At 50.6% G+C, this 15,822-nt stretch overlaps 2 protein-coding genes and 1 non-coding gene across 6 annotated transcripts in view; 2 read left to right on the forward strand and 1 right to left on the reverse strand.

The window, feature by feature from the left end:
• The window catches only part of TRNAN-GUU (transfer RNA asparagine (anticodon GUU)), a 74-nt gene extending 47 nt beyond the window's left edge, over nucleotides 1–27 (forward strand). The window contains exon 1 of the tRNA in view: nucleotides 1–27. This exon is cut by the window's left edge and continues 47 nt beyond it. This is a non-coding gene — a tRNA (tRNA-Asn).
• Nucleotides 28–1,684: 1,657 nt separating this feature from the next.
• Nucleotides 1,685–12,953, reverse strand: IL4I1 (interleukin 4 induced 1). Of its 2 annotated transcripts, XM_055792505.1 has the most exons (9): nucleotides 12,854–12,953; nucleotides 11,250–11,348; nucleotides 10,264–10,330; nucleotides 6,488–6,702; nucleotides 5,421–5,533; nucleotides 4,485–4,686; nucleotides 4,090–4,158; nucleotides 3,176–3,309; nucleotides 1,685–2,960 (listed from the first exon to the last, which is right to left on the reverse strand). In XM_055792505.1, exons 4-9 carry the CDS (start codon nucleotides 6,488–6,490, stop codon nucleotides 2,123–2,125), a joined length of 1,359 nt encoding a protein of 452 aa, XP_055648480.1. In that variant the 5' UTR covers nucleotides 6,491–6,702; nucleotides 10,264–10,330; nucleotides 11,250–11,348; nucleotides 12,854–12,953; the 3' UTR covers nucleotides 1,685–2,122. The 2 variants fall into 2 exon arrangements, with proteins under 2 accessions (XP_055648480.1, XP_055648479.1); XM_055792504.1 differs by lacking the exons at nucleotides 10,264–10,330; nucleotides 11,250–11,348; nucleotides 12,854–12,953 and adding an exon at nucleotides 8,573–9,679.
• LOC114011222 (zinc finger protein CKR1-like) lies at nucleotides 12,912–15,762 on the forward strand. 3 transcript variants are annotated; one of them, XM_027781934.2, is made up of 3 exons: nucleotides 12,912–13,008; nucleotides 13,303–13,456; nucleotides 13,938–15,761. In XM_027781934.2, the coding sequence occupies exons 2-3, from the start codon at nucleotides 13,369–13,371 to the stop codon at nucleotides 15,317–15,319; spliced, it is 1,470 nt and encodes a 489-aa protein (XP_027637735.1). In that variant the 5' UTR covers nucleotides 12,912–13,008; nucleotides 13,303–13,368; the 3' UTR covers nucleotides 15,320–15,761. The 3 variants fall into 3 exon arrangements, with proteins under 3 accessions (XP_027637735.1, XP_027637736.1, XP_027637737.1); XM_027781935.2 differs by having other exon boundaries at nucleotides 12,920–12,983; nucleotides 13,938–15,762; XM_027781936.2 differs by lacking the exon at nucleotides 12,912–13,008 and having other exon boundaries at nucleotides 13,015–13,456; nucleotides 13,941–15,761.
• Nucleotides 15,763–15,822: the final 60 nt, after the last annotated feature.

The raw sequence follows: 15,822 nt of genomic DNA on the forward strand, positions 1-15,822 counted from the left end.
TTGGTGGTTCGAGCCCACCCAGGGACGCGAGGCGGTCATTTTTTGGTTCCCCGCCTTCCCGGAAAAAGCGTTAGTGATACCTGCGGAGAGGGGAGATGCTGCTAATTAATGGGCGTTAATTGCCCCGAGCAGCCCTGCCCTGCCCACGGCCCAGGGGCTCTATCTAAGCTCAGTCCTGGGGACGCAGCCCTTTCGCAAGCTGCCTTGGAGGAGCATCTGTGCTTTGTTCAGGTGCTGAGGGATGGAGCTGTGGCTGGTGGGTGCTGCTGCTCTAGGGGGGGTCCCGGACCTTCAGCAGCCAGGCTAAAGAAAGTATTTGCTTTGCTAAAATAATTGGTTTGTGGGAAGGGAGCTGGTGTTCTGCAAAGGCTGGGACCGACGTGCAGTTATAAAATGGGAAAACTGGAGTCAGAGGCAATGTGATAAACTGAGCAAGTAAAAGCCTTCAATTTTCTCTTTTTGCAATGCTTCAAGTTTTGCGTGATACTTTTCCCAGTGTAACTGATGCTGCACGTTGAGACTGGCTCTGTTCTAAGCTTAAGGTGATGTTTGTGGCCTTTTTGATCAGTTTTCTGCTGCGATGCAGCTCCTTGCTTGCCTTGATTTGAGGTTACATGTGTGATCTTTTATCATATCAAAAGCAAGCTCGTGTCCCAGATCGCCACGCTGCTTACAGCGGTACAGCACGTGTGTTTGTGGCAATTCTTGAGTAGGTGAAGGAAACTTGATAATGATTAGCCATGAATTTTTACATTTCAAAACATCACTGTGGGTGGTTGGGCCTCCTTGAGTGATGTGAGCTCATTGCAAGGAGCCACCTGGCCAAGCTCTTAACTTGCTTGGCTAAAATGCTAATGTTTATTGCTCTGTACTAATTTAATTATCACCTGTATTTAATTGTTTTAAGCTACTGCACATCTTTGTCTCAGCAATGCCTGGGGGAATTCTGTAATTAGGGCCAGTCCTTCCCTGGGCGTACTGGTCTCCACCAGTTCTGTCCCTGCTCCCTCTAGGAAGGGCTGAACCTGTGGTTCTTGGGCTGGAGAAAGCCGTGAGCCATTCTGCTTCAGCTACGTGGAGTCAGAGGCTGAGGGACAGGTTTGTGATTTATAGGGAGCGAAATGAATTATACATGACACAGCGAAGTGGCTGCAGCAAAGGTCTGGTGTGAGGTACTTAGCAGCTGGTCTTGTTTTTCCTTTTGCTTATTTATCAATATCTTTCCAATAATCTGAAAAAAAAAAACCCCCAAACCCCACACCTGCAACACAGATTTCCAGGACCATGAAATTTAGGACAACAATTAGTGAGAGGAGAAACTTTGGCGTTTCTGTGCACAGGCTGTACTGCTTCTGGGTTTGCTTTGCATATTTGTGATGTTACATCTGTCCCTACAACCTGGTGTTGGCCATGCTTTGAGCTCAGCGAGATGGGTAGAAGAGACCGTGGAGGTCAGACACCAGGATTGCATCCTGACCTGTCCCTGTGGGGGTTAGGAGTGGTGGTGCTGGGCAAAGGAAAGGACAACTCGGAAGCAATGAGTTCTCCCAGATTCTGGAAGGGGAGGAAGATCCAGCGGATGGCTGATGAGCTTCTAAATGGCTGAAGTGAGGTGAGATGACTTGTATGGGATGACACTTCTGTTTAGGGGGAGATTGAGGCACCTCAGAGGCAAGGAACTGAGAAATATCCACCTTTATTCCATTTTAGTCATTTCCTGAAGTACTTTGTACATAAGTAAGTTATAAAACATTGCAGTGTGTCTGAGAAAGGGCAATATTAGAGTCATGAAAGCTACCTGGATATTACTTTTTTCTAGTATTCCCTCCTATCCTCATTAAGTGTTTACAAGCTGTGTAGATGTGGCACTTGGGGACACAGTTTAGCGGTGAACTTGGCAGCCCTGGATTAACGGTTGGACTTGATGATCTTAAAGGTCTTTTCCAAACGAGATGGTTCTATGAAGTCTTCAATCATGTAGCTATTAGTCCAAGTCAGTGTTCTTTCAGTTTGGTTCTTCAACCCCCTTGGCTGCTGATGTCCTTCTGTTGGCTTTGCTTGGAGAGAAACAAACACCACTAAACGTGCCTTCAAGCCAGTGAGTTCAGCGCAGGAATCCTGCTCAGAGATCTTCCTTCAGCAAGAAGCTCTCCGGCTGCTCCCACTGTCCCTCCTTGCTCAGCACGTGGGCTTCGCCACTGTCATGATGGATATTGCTTGCTGCCCTGACTGCCGCTTTCATGGCGGTGTCGATCCAGGCGTGAGGCTGAGCCGTGTGTTCTCCTGCAAAATGCACCCTGCCCTCGTGCTGGAAGAGATCCTGCGAGTAGTCTGTGAACTGGTAGGGGGTGAAGGCAGCGAACGCCCCCAGGGAGTGTTTGTCCAGCTGCCACTTCTGCACCACGTACTGGTCACAGGTGTACTGTAGGTACTCCTTGCTCACGCGGTGGATATCTGACAGGTCTTGGAGGACGATGTCCAGGCACTTCTCATCTGTGAGGGGCAGGAAAACCTCGGAATCATCATTCCAGGTGTAGGAAGCCAGGATGACCCCCACCCCACTGGAGAAGTTGTGGCTGGGGTAGTAGATAAACCGGGAAGGGCGGTCAGTGATGGACTGTCCACCTCGGATGCCGTCCTTCTCCCAGAACTTCTCGGAGCAAGCCAAGATTATTTTGGAGGCGCTTCCATAGTGGATGGAGCGCAGGGCGTGGGTCTTCGCAGGAGAGAGTGGTGGCAGGAATTTGATGTGCCTGGTGGCTTTGGCGGAGGACGTGACTAGGACGTAATCTGCAGTTACTATGGATGGGACCAGAGTGTCTGGAGCACGGTAAAACACCTGAACTTTGTTTCCCTTGGTGATGATTTTCTCCACTGTGCAATTGAACTGGATGACATTGGGCAACGCTTTGTGGAAGGCTTTGGGCAGTTGGTCAAAGCCCCCTGTGATTTCATAAAAACTGAAAGGAAGAAGAAGCAGGAGATGAGGGAAGGACATTGGGGTTTAGGAGCTGTAAAACCTGACCTCTTCTAGAGAAGCTAACAGAGCTTGGTGGCCCTTTCAGTCAGGAGTGATTCCCATTCAGACTTCCAGAAGCCACTGAAATTTCCTCTTCCGAGCGGATGGCTGTGGAACAGCACAGAATGGGGTTTGCCGTAAAAGCCATCGCCTTACCTGTCGTCAGAGAAGACTTCAAAATCCCACAGTGAGGCAAGGAAGGACAGATAAAATCCAGAGTCCTCATTCAACAAGTCACCGATCATCTGAACCGCTCCTTGGCTTAGATTTCCTACTTTAATCAAATACTCCTAGAAAAGCCAGGAAGAAGACATAGCCTGATGTTAGTGCACATACCCCCTTTATATCCCAAGCCAAAAGTCATGCCCTGCTGCCTTGTTCCTGTTCCAGATCTGCTTAAAGCCTGGACCAGAAGCTTCTTTATTTTTTTTTTTAACATAGCTCTGTATCTTCTTGTAGGACATCGGTGTCTCCTGTGGTTTAGCACAACAGAAGTTCTGGGGATGAATGAATATGGGATTTGTGGCTTGGTGTATCCACTCTGAGACAGCTGGATCAAATGAAAATGCAGCGGATTGCTCAGTAATTCCTCTCCAGTGCTTGATCACAGAAACACAGAATGGTTTGCGTTGGAAGGGACCTTAAAGACCATCTAGTTCCAACCTCCCTGCCATGAGCAGGGACACCTTCCACTAGACCAGGTTGCTCAAAGCCCCATCCAGCCTGGCCTTGGACACTGCCGGGGTTGGGACATCCACAACTTGATACTCCATCATGTCTGATTAAGAGACCCATGATGGAAGAACATGGAATTTGGATGGATTTGCAGAGCATATCCAACCACCACTGTTTGTCATTTATTTCCAAATGATGGGACTGCTCCATTGGAGTCATGCCTTGCTCCTTTCTCAGCATTTTAAGTAGAAAGCAGCACTGATTAGGGAAAAGGCATGCAAAAGTGTCAACAGAGGAAGGGACTAGAGTGATTCAGATCCTTTCTCAAAGCAGGGATGGAAGGTTAATAATCAGTAGGGGGGCAGCATATTTACCCTCAGGCCCCAGCCCTTTACCTTGGTGGAGAAGGAGTCATGTTTATTCAGATACGTTTTGCAGTCTTCACTCTGGAACATCTTGAAGGCCTGGAGGGGAAACATTGATATAGTCATGAGAAAGTGCCTTTCCCAAAGTGTTGCCCCAAATTCTGTTAGGATTCATCTGGGATATTCAGTCTTGGGCTTTGGTAACCCCTGAGGCTGAGCTAAAGCTAGTGGATCCAACTGTTTGGACTTCAAGTTTTGGGACGCCATGCCTTGGTGTGGCATTTTCTGCTTCATCCAAGTCTTGGGGAACCTTCTCAACCCACCGCACAGGTGAGGGTGCACCAGAGCTCAGAGGAAGTAGTTTCAATGTCTCTCGGATGAGCAGCCTTGCTGGCGGGTAGCATCCCTTCCCCACGGGCACGTACCTTGTTCAGTGCTTCCCTGTAAAGCTGGCTGGCGCTCTTGCCTCTCTCCGATGGTTTCACTGTGTAGTTTAGGATGTCGGGTCTCCTGTTCACTTCATTGGTTCTTACCAGAGTGCCATTCACAAAATACCAGGTGTTGTCATCTGTCTGGATGAATGGGTTCAGCTTCAAGCCAAATTGCCTAATGAATTCATGGACAAGCCTAGCAAAGAGGAGAGCACACTGGGGACAAGTGCTTGCAAACGACAGAACCCAAAAACCCTGCCACCAGAACATTAGAAGCATAAAAGGACACTTTCTCACTGAGTGTGTTGGTGTAGTCGTGTATTATTTTGACTTGTCAGTGGAGATTGTGGCTATTGAAGGCACTGCCATCTCTGGTTCTCGTTGTTTGAAGTTGTCCTGCCTGCTCCCCAGCTCAGTGCAGCATGAGGCTATGGAGAAAGGTGCGCTCTGGCTGATGTCCTCTCCAGCTACTGGTTGCACAAGGATGTAACCCCGAGGAAGAGCAACGCCGTGATGAAGTGGGAGGGCAGGGGTTACCTACAGCCCTGACCCTTCTTGGCATGTGGTGCAGTTGGTGACTGAACCCTCTCACAGAACCCGGGTTGGATGCGCTCCCCATCAGAGCTGATGGGAATTCATCCCATCTTCTGATGCTGTGACTTCCAGAACGGAGGTCTGACCATGCACAGACATGACACTTGAAATGAGACGTCTTCCTTCATTCTCCCAACCCAAATGCGGGTGACTGTGCTTTCTGCCCCTTGAACGCAGTTGCTAAGCTCTGGAGGAGAGATGGGGCAGACATCTCCTTCCTCCTGCTGTGCTACGCCCATGTCCAAGTCTTCAGCCCCATCCCAAACCATAGCCTTGCTCCTCAAAACGGGCCGGTTCCTCACCTGCTCGTGGCTGTGAGGTGGGACAGTGCCTTACCTGTGCTTGCTTGGCAGGCGCATGGCTCCCAGCTCCACGTACCAGTCCTGTCCCTCTGGTCGATACGTCCTGATCCGCCCACCGACCTGATCGCTTCTTTCCAGAATGGTAACCTAAAAATCAGGATGGAGAGGAGATTGCAGATGTTCAGGCAATGACTGTTGTAAGCAAACCACCTACAAAGCAAGTTCACAGGCACTGTGGTAGGCAGTGTTCGTAGCCTGTAGGGTGGGACGGGTCCCCTCCAGATGGCAAATGAACCATCTGTGGATCCAAACCTCTCTGTGTGGGCCAAGATGCCTCTACCTACATGTCAGTTTGCCAGTTCCTAACTTGTGTCATGTTTGGACACCGCCTTTCTGGTGAGAGGCTCCTAGTGGTGCTTCAGATATTTCTTGTGCTGGAAGGGTAAAAGAGGGCTTTGAAAACAGCCAGAGGAAGGCACCAACCTGTCCCTCCATGCCTTTGAAACCTTCTTTTGAAAAATTCATGTATTTGAATTTTGCCTAGTACCCTGGGATGGTCAACACAGCTTTGAAACCCCTGGACTACCCGCTGCCTTCACAAGGCAGGATTTGAAGGGCTCACAAGTCTTGTGCTGGTTGATCTGCAGCAACGGCCACCGCTGGGCTGCAGGTTGCAGAAAGCTGGAGAATTGTAGAAGCTGAGGTTGGAGGTGCCTCTAGAAGGGGTCTAGTCCAACCTCCAACTTGAGCAGTGCTGCCTCCAATTGTCTCAGGGCAGCTGTAGCTCTGCCTGATCTCAAAGCCCCTCAAGGACAGAGAAGGAAGACTGCCTCTTCTTACCTTTGCTGCTTGCATTCATGTGGGGAGCATCTAAACGAGTTGCTGGCGTTCAGCTTCCCCTTACCCCTTCCTGCCCCTGCTTGTGGTTTTGAAAATTGAGCCTCAATCAGATGAAATTGCTGGAGCCTAATTGCTTTTCCTTCTTCCTCCCACCACTGTGGTCCACTTCCTTGCATTTCCTCCTCCCTCTCCAGGCTGGAAAATCCTTAGTGTAGGAAACCAAGACCCAATGGCACTCATGGCTCTCGTGCAACTACTTACCATGTGGCCAGCGTCTTTGAGCAATTTTGCTGCTGTAAGCCCACTTATTCCCGAACCGACGATGACCACTTTTGCTGAATGAGCTGCAGATTCCAGCCCATCTTTGACAATCTGCAGCAATTCCTCGTAGTCTTTGTCTTGAAGGCAATATTCAGGGAAACATTGAAACCTCTTTGCACTTAGGAGGCCAACTAGCAGGAGTATTTGGAAGAGGACTAGGAGAAGAGGAGAAGAAAATACTGCAGTGAAGGCACCTGGCAATCAGCATGCAAGTTCATTCCTGACAGCCCAGGAAGGAGGTGACAGCCAGGCTGTCTCCAAGTGTGTTGGTATCCAAATTCCAAAGAGGAATGTCTAGCAAACCTGTTTTCAAACCAGCTGGCATGGTTATGAAATCCATGGCATCAACAGGTCTCTCGCAACTGCAGCCAGATGTCACGTGGTGTCAGTGAATGTCACTTATTTTTTTTAAGGAGAAATCGAACCCATAGATGGTTGGTTCCCCGCCCCCCCCCCCCCCCCCCCCATGTTCTGTTTCTGCAGCTGCTGTGACGAGCTCCCAAAATGAGCTTGGTGCACTTCGAATAAGCTCAGAATACTCCATAATGAAGAACGGTAATTAGCATCATTCATGTGCACAGAATTAAGGCAATCCTGTGGTCCCAACCGCCCTCCCATACCAGAGTACTTCATGGCGTTTCTGTGCAGTGGATAGACAGGTGGAGGGAGGGAGGACATAGAAAGATGAAGAGATTAGATAGGTGATGGGACTTCTGTTTGTTTAAAATGATTTAGTTTCTGAGATTCCCTGCAGGGAATAGAGATACCTATAGGGAACAGCAAGCAGACTGCAGCTCATTCAGAAAAAAACGTTTCTCCCAGACCAGACACAACAATGTATTAATATTTTCACAGGAGAAGGAAGTTTGAACAGAAACCATCCCAGGATTTCTCTAGTTCTGGTTTCTGTTCTCCAAAACAACTACAGGACAACTTTTCATTTTCTTTTCCTTCCTCCAAATACTGCCAGTTTCCTTCCAGGGAATTTTTTTTTTTTAAAATAACGAGCTTTTGAAACCAAACCCTGAGTAATTCTTACTCCTGGGGAATCCCTGCTTTTGCTGGAACAGCACCAGACCTGCAGACAACCTGGGCTGAAGTGCACCTGCTGTGAATAAACTTCAGAGCTGTTATCCTGGAGGTGGCTTTCTGAGAGACCCAAGTCCATCTCCTGGAAGCAAGTCTTTCTACAGCCCGTACAGCTGATTCAGCTTCCTGAAGACACTGACTGCGGCAGCAAAAAAAAAGTTAGAAAGAATCTACTACAGCTTGCCTGTTAACAGCAGAGTGGCCTTCTGCAAAGCATGGTGGAAAGTGGTATCGTGTTGATAAAGTTGCATCAACCTTCCTGACTCGGTGCTGCTGCTGCCCTGCTCTTCCTTGAGAACTTGGGATGCCACCTTGAGTTGTGTCTTTGGTGTGTGTGAGGTTCATAGTGGTGCAGAGGCAGCAGCCGGTCTCGCTGCCCTCATCTCACCCAGCACGGCAACCCTAAAGACCTACGGACCATGTGGAAGACAAAGGAGATCCTTTTTGGAGATCAGGCTTTCTGTGGGAGGAGAACAACTCTATTGGGACCAGCTCTTGGAAATGGCTGATGGATCTCCATCTTGCATCAGACCTGCTTGTGTTAAGGTAGATGTGGGGAAACCACAAACCTGATGCAAGGAGGTGTCTTCCAGGAAAGTCCCTGGAGATTCTGAGCTTGTGCCTGCGTTTCCATCTATCCCTGCACAACTAGGAATGTCCCACTCCCCAACTTGCAAGGGAGGTCACCTTCTCACTGCTCACAGTGCTGCAAAGTCTAGCTCCAGGTGGTCATGAAATACCCTAGCTGAAGAAAGGCAGGTTCATGGTTATGCTCTCGGAGGCAGCACAAAAGGCAGATGTTCCACCAGATTAAAAAAATAATACTAAAATAAATCTTCCCCCAGGCACTGAAGATGGAAGAAAACCAGAAAATACCCCAAAAAACAGGAAACCCAAACAGAGAGAGAGCTCGAGGTTCAGGGGAGAGTCACTCACCGATCCCAGTCATCCTTCCAGTGTAGGAAGACAAGTCCTTTGCTGAGATCTGCTTTCATTTTATACTTAGGCTTAACAAAACAAAGCAAACAAAAAACCACCGCCAACATAGCTGCGGGGGTGCAAAACAGTTCTGCCAATCAGTTCACCCCAGAAGAGAGCAAAGCGTGATTTGTCATAAGAAGGGGAACTGTTGATGAGCACGTAGTTAGTTCCTCTGTAGGGTTGGGTTTTTTCCCCTTTACTCACTGTTGTTACCAGCTTTGGACATCACCCATCAATCCATGGCACATTTTAGGAAGTGCTATGGTTACTGGAACACAGCAAGGGCGGCCGCACCCTCTTCTGTGAAGGGCAGAGAACTTCCCAGCAGTGCAATTAGCAGTTTGGCTTTTTCCTTGTATTGCGCAGGGGCACCCAACGAAATCTAAACACTACAGGATTCATTCTGCATCCCAGGGAGACCTCTGAGCTAGCATCCAAAATATCCTTTCTGGCGATGAAAATGGGCATTTCCAGACAACAGTTCATCTATTGGACCCTCTTATGTTAATTGTTGTACAATTTTGGCTTGATCCTCTCTCCATGGTCATAGATGGGATCAAGAGCTCAGATGTCCTTTGCTGAAATGGCAAAAACTGGGTGAGTTGTACCAGCGTTTTTCCAGAGTGGAGAACTTGGACCTAACCAAGCACTACAAACCAACCTGAGGAACCATCCCCTGGCTGGTTCACCCCACCGTTCCCACCATACGGACATTCCCAGCTCTCTGTAGGCACCTTGGCTGGCCTGCTCCTAAAAATAAACCCACCACAAACTACCCTTCTTCCCCTCCAAACTTTCTTCTCCCTTCTATCCCTTGCCCTATGGAAAAGCCTGTCTTTTCCAGTTAATCTGACTACTTGCTGACTTGACTGAGGAAATGAAACTCAAACCTTAGCACTTCCCCGACTTCTGAACCCTGAGGGGTGATCTCGGCGCTGAGGCAGGTGCCAGCCTTGTAGCAGGGGCTTCTCCTGAAAAGTGTGGTGCTAGAGGTGGTTTTGCAAGCCTCTGTAGTGATTTGCTTTGCTTTTAGTACTATTTTCTTTCTAAAATAATCCTTTCTTTTTTTTTTTTTTTTTTTTTTTTTTATCCCTGCAGTGCTTTCGGTTCTTGCGTTGGAGCAATGCAATGCAATTCGGTTCTTGCACTGGAACATTGACTTGTTTTCCTGGCGTCCCGGGAGCCCTTGGGTAAAACTAATCCTATTTTATTTGTTATGTGGATTAGCCACCTTATTGTTTTTGCCATGTGCTGTTCCATGTTTTATAAGATTAATTCAACACGTTATAATTAACATGCAATTTGCTACTATGGTTTCACCCAATGGCATTAAACAAGTTCAAGTGGTATGCCGAAATGTACAGTTGACAATACAGATTATATAGTTAACACAGTAACAATTTAATAGCAAACGAGAACCTGGGAATAATTAACTATTAACAATTCATATAACAGCAAAGAAAGAAACCGCCAGAAAAGCCTAGATGAGGATGTGGTAACGTCTTTTATACCTTTCCACCTCCGCCATAAGTTCTTGATGTGTGACAGCAGAAAAAACACACCCTCTGCCTAAACAACAACAGGAAGAAAGGTTTTGATCCCCTTTATAATGAACCACACAGGTCAGACGTTTAAGACCCACTCACCTTACGGGATGTTCAGAGGGGGAAATGCGCACTCAGAGCCTTCCTCCCTGGCAGGTGACGTGGCGGTCTGATGGTGAGAAAACATTGCACTGAAAGCAAGGACCTGTCGTTTGGCCATAGCGCCATAAGAAATGGGTCAGGGACTTTCATCTGGACACTCAGCATCCATCTTTTATCACACGAATGATCCGTGTATGCCTTTGAACACGCACATGCGCAATTTTAAACCCCACAGAATGTATTGGAAAAATCTGGAAAGACCATGCATGCGAAATCCCTATAGTCTAGCCATGATGGTGGCAAAATAAATTTAGTCACGATAATGCAAAGGCTGAACAGCAAAACCGTGCAGAGTGTGTCAGCTCCTGCTCCCATCTTTTTCAAGAGATCAACATTTTCCTTTTGTCTATATAGCAGTCTCTCGCACTCTGCTTTGGTATCCCACGAGTTCCGCTATTCGGGATGAATTGTGAGATAGGTATTACCCAACCTTTTTAATTTAAAGCACTCACAGAAACACATACTGATGGTTACTGTAATCCAGCAAAGTCTTATGTAATGCGAAAAACAAACTTCCTCACTCGTGAGTCCAGCACAGTCCTGAATAATGTCGGGGCGGTAACTCCATCTGTTCCCTTAATGATAGTCTGTGCCTGGTCCTTGGTGTTTTTCTTCATGAGGTGACAAAGATGAACAGAAACGGGTAACAAGTCACATGGTAACTTATATTACTTCAATGTTCTGTTTGGTGCTGTCGAATAACGCTCAGAGAGCATGATGATTTTTAGAACGGGGGGGTTGAATAATGAGCTACGTACAATGAGTGATGAATGGTATACTACTTTTCTAGAAAATGATGTGCTTATATTTAATTATCCAGAGTTGGGAGGCGTTCAAGGACCCTTATTGTCAACATGATGAATACACCAAGACCCTTAGTGTCAGCACCACGGATGTACTAGACACAAGGTCCTTGGATTCGTTACCTTTATAAGGGCCGTCTGGTCCCAAGTTTCTGTTGTGCACATAGCGTGGCCAAAACAAGGACTTTGGATCTTGCTCGTTAGTCTACCGAGGAACAGAGTCTGCGCAGAAACAAGCAGGTAAAAAAGGTTCACTGGAGGAAGGCTCCTGATCTTCATCCTGAAGACCCCCAGACAACCACTCCTCAAGGACATTGCACAGGAGCGAAATATGTAAATGAATTCCTGGAATGTTAATGAATATGTAGATGGTTTCTCGATGGAAACCATAAGTGGTGGGATACTCTCTTTGGCTGGTCACCTTCTGCAACAGGAATTCTTAACGCTCTGGTACACCCCATTGTGATCTTATCGATCAGTTTAGGAATTTCCTTAATGCTAACCATTATGTTGTATTTGTGGGTTTGGGGAATGTTTAAAAGGGTAACGCTTATGCGTGATGCTTTATATCATTCGGGAAGGCTGCTTAAGTAAAACAATTTACTTAGTTTGATAGAAAAGGGGGGATTGATAGGGAGAAATAGTGCAAAATAGGGACAATAAACATCGATTGTGATTGTATATGTCTGCTCAAGGAGTGCGGGTAGGGTGATTGGTCACGTAACCAAATAGTTTTAAGGAAATACCTGCTCAAGGAGTATAGGTGTGGTGGTTGGTCACATATCCATATAATCTTAAGGAAATACCTATCCCTCCCATAACAAAGGGGCTACTTATAAAAAGTATGAGAAACATTCCAATGTTATCTAGAGCTCTCCTTCTAAAGAAAACCCGATGATTGACAAGGACATGAATTAGCTGCAAACTTGCAAGACCACTGCTGTAATAAGAGCTAAGGGTAATCTTGTGCTCAAACAAGTTAAGCCAGAGGAACAAACCCATTGTGGTGTTCTTGAGATCTCCCTGTTTAACAAGAACAGACATGTCCACAATGTTACCTTGCTACACCAAGCACAGGAACGTCCTGTTTGACAAAAAAAAGTTTAACTGCTTAATATCTAAAAGAATAGATTGTATAAGCTGATTCTGTAACCCACATTTTATCTAAACTACCTCGAGCAAGAAACCACGATAACTAAAGAAGCTGAGGGGCATACGGAAGATGTCAGAAGCGACCTCGGTGACGATAAAAAGAGCTGCTCGGCTCGCTGGAATTGGCGAGCCCTCGGTGGAGCTGCGACTCCCCGGCCGCCCAGCGCTGCTTTTGCTTTCCTACCTTAATAAATTTTTAGTAAATCCATTTCGGACTTGGTTTATTTAAATTCAACTATAACAACCACATTCCAGGAAAAGGACTGATAAGCTAATTAACTTACGGAGCGAGGGTATGCGGGTTGGGGTAACGAGCATGCATAGGCGTCAGCTGAACATTCGTTTGTTTTATTGTATAAATGCGGGACGGTTCGCCACCCCGGGCACGCACGCTGGCGGAGGAGCGATCCCCCCTGCATCCACGCGCAATAAACATCCCTACTTTGTAACTTTCGAGTTACGGAGTTTAATTCCGCAGGGCCGCGAGGGGGTCCTGCGTGCGCCCCACGCGTGCTGGGGAGCCCGAGGGTCGGGGGGAGCCGGAGGGAGGGTCGGGGGAGCCGGGGCTGCGGTACCTCTAGAGGGCTCCGGGTGAACTTCGTGGCGCGGAGCCGGTCCCTGGCTGCTGCTTGGCGCCTCCTCTCCCCGGATACCGGCCGGGGCTTCCGGAGCATCGCCGTGCCCGGCGCCGCCCCCATTGTGCCGGTGCGGGAGCGCGGCGGGGGGCGACGTGCGGGTCGCCATCCCCCCCTCTGGCAGCCTTCGCCTGGGAAGGGGGAGGGGCGGATTTCAGACGTTTACCGAGCCAGCGCCGGGCTCGGCAGGGAAAACCCTTGAGCAGGGCCGTGCTCCCGCTCTGCAGCGGGTCCTCGGCCGCGCCGGGGCTGGAACGCGCAGGGGCCGGCCCTTGGGGATGTTCCCCACCACGTTTCTCGAGGCACCCCCAGAAAAAAGCATCAAAACCCGCAGGAGAAGCTCCACGTAAGGGCCTTCCTCCATTGAAAGGGATTTCTCTTCCCCGCAGGAGGTTTTGAGGAGCCCTGAGTGAGGAACAGAGGGAGAGCCCCGGCTGCCTGCGCCTCTCCCCGCTATGGAGCCGTGGGTGATGCTGGACCCGCGGCAGAAGGCCCTGTACCAGGACGTGATGCACGAGAGCTACGAAACGCTGATGTCCCTCGGTAAGCAAACACAAAATACCCTCTTTCTTTCTTTCTTCCTGTGAACATCCCCCTCCTTTTTTCCCTGCTCTTCCTTCTCCCCCCCCCCCCCCCTCCCCCCGCCAAGTCTCCGACAGGGAAGCGAAGAGCTTGGAGCTTGCAAGCAGGATGGGAAGAGGGGAGGAGGAATCCAGGCAGGTTTCAAGGGGGATTTCTCCAAACCCCAGCCATCTCCTTAGGTTTTTTTCTGCAGAAAAATGTTATTGATCTCTCCACTTTTGGTTTCTTTAATGGGAAGTACGGGTAATGGTGTGTGCTTAGCATCTCCACGTTCCCAGTTCAAACTGGGATCAGGTCTCCCATCACATCTCTCTTCCTCCTCCTCTCCGAGAGACCCAAGTTTTTTAGGGGAATCCTGTTCCTGCTCCATCCATTTAAAAGCCACTCCCTGCTCCGGTCAAGGCCACGCTCTCCCCTTTTTCTCCTTTTCCCATTTCCCCAGCAGCACAGGGGCTGGTGTGTGAAAAAGCAGCAGAGGAAGGAGCAGCGGAGGAGAGCTGTGAGGAGCTCAGAGCGTGTTCATCCCGCAGCCCGGAAAGGGAGAAGACCCTTGGCTCGAACAGGCGGAAGACGAAGCGCCCGGATAAAGCCATGCCGCACAGTGCTGCCAGGATGCCCAAAGCCGCGGTGGTCCCCAAACTGGACTGCGCCAAACCTCTACACAGGGGGGCCGGCAAGGGAACGGCACGGGAACGGCCGTTCAGCTGCGCTGACTGCGGCAAGAGCTTCCCGTGGGCATCACATTTGGAGCGGCACCGGCGGGTGCACACCGGCGAGCGGCCTTTCAGCTGCCCGGAGTGCGGCGAGACCTACAGCCAGAGCTCCCACCTCCTCCAGCATCGCCGTACCCACGCCAGCGACCGGCCACACAAGTGCAGTGACTGCGGCAAGCGCTTCGCTGGTGCCGCTGAGCTGGCAGCACACGGCCAGGGCCATGCCACCGAGAAACCCCACAAGTGCGGCGACTGCGGCAAGGGCTTCGTTTGGGCGTCCCACCTTGCCCGGCATCGGCGGGTGCACACTGGCGAGAAGCCCTACCGCTGCGCCGAGTGCGGCGAAGCTTTCAGCCAAGGCTCGCACCTCGCCAAGCACCACCGCAGCCACACCGGCGAGCGGCCCCACCGCTGCCCGGCTTGTGGCAAGACCTTCTGCCAGAGCTCTGACCTGGCCCGTCACCGCCGCACGCATCTCGGCAAGAAAGCCCTGCGCTGCGGTGACTGCGGCAAGCTTTTCCGAGCTGGGCCAGCGCTGGCGCGGCATCAGCGGTGTCACCGGCGAGAGCATGCCCACCGTTGCGCTGACTGTGGGAAGGGCTTCGTTTGGGCATCCCACCTGGAGCGGCACCGGCGGGTGCATACGGGTGAACGCCCCTTTCCCTGCGGCAGCTGCGGTGAGCGCTTCGCCCAAAAAGCTCACCTCCTCCAGCACCGCAAAACCCACTCCCCTGACCGGCCCTATAAATGCGGTGACTGCGGCAAGCGTTTCGGCGAGGCTTCCCCCTTCCTTGCCCATCAGCGGGGCCATGCTGCCCTGAAAAGCTACACTTGCAGCGAGTGCGGCAAGGGCTTCGCCTGGGCGTCCCACCTCGAGCGGCACCACCGCGTCCACACCGGCGAGAAGCCCTTTGAGTGCCCCGAGTGCGGCGAAGCCTTCAGCCAGAGCTCCCACCTCACCAAACACCGCCGGAGCCACCTCCCCAAGGCCACTTTCCCCCTCGCCCCACAACTGCTGCCCCTCTCCAGGACCCAGCTGGTGGGGGAGAAGCCCCACGGCACCACGGGGCTGGTGAAGCCCCCCGTACCCTGCAGCGGTGAGGAGCCCTGAAGGACCAAGACACCCCCCCCCCCGCCATTGGTGCAATGGATGGGGAGGGAGGACCGTGCCCAAGGGAAGACTTGGCTTGGGGACAAATCGAAGGACACCGAGTGACATTTCAGGGGTGGAGGGTGGCACCGCGGGTGGGTGATGGAGCTGCTCCAGCAAGGCAGCAGGGTGGGATTTGTCCTTCCCGGTGTCTCCCAGCAGCGACGGGTGAATGGTGCCTGCGCCCTGCTGCGATGCGGACCCTGGAAAACGACTGTCTTGGCGGAGAGGGAGCTTCTTCCCAAGGGAAACGGCGCACTTCTCCACGGGGAGGGGACGGGGGTAACCTGGGGCTGGCTCTTACGCCGAAATACAGCGTCGTTTGCGCCTGCTCCTCCCTGCCAGCAGGCTGGAGAAGGGGATACACACCGATGGAGAGGGCAAGCCGCCGAGGGCACGGTGGGCTAGGCGCTGGGAGGTGCCAGCGTGGGCAAGGAATAAAGAGGGAGCCGTACCCCACAGCT

This window comes from Falco peregrinus, chromosome 21 (assembly GCF_023634155.1).
Source record: "Falco peregrinus isolate bFalPer1 chromosome 21, bFalPer1.pri, whole genome shotgun sequence".
Taxonomy (NCBI): domain Eukaryota; kingdom Metazoa; phylum Chordata; class Aves; order Falconiformes; family Falconidae; genus Falco; species Falco peregrinus.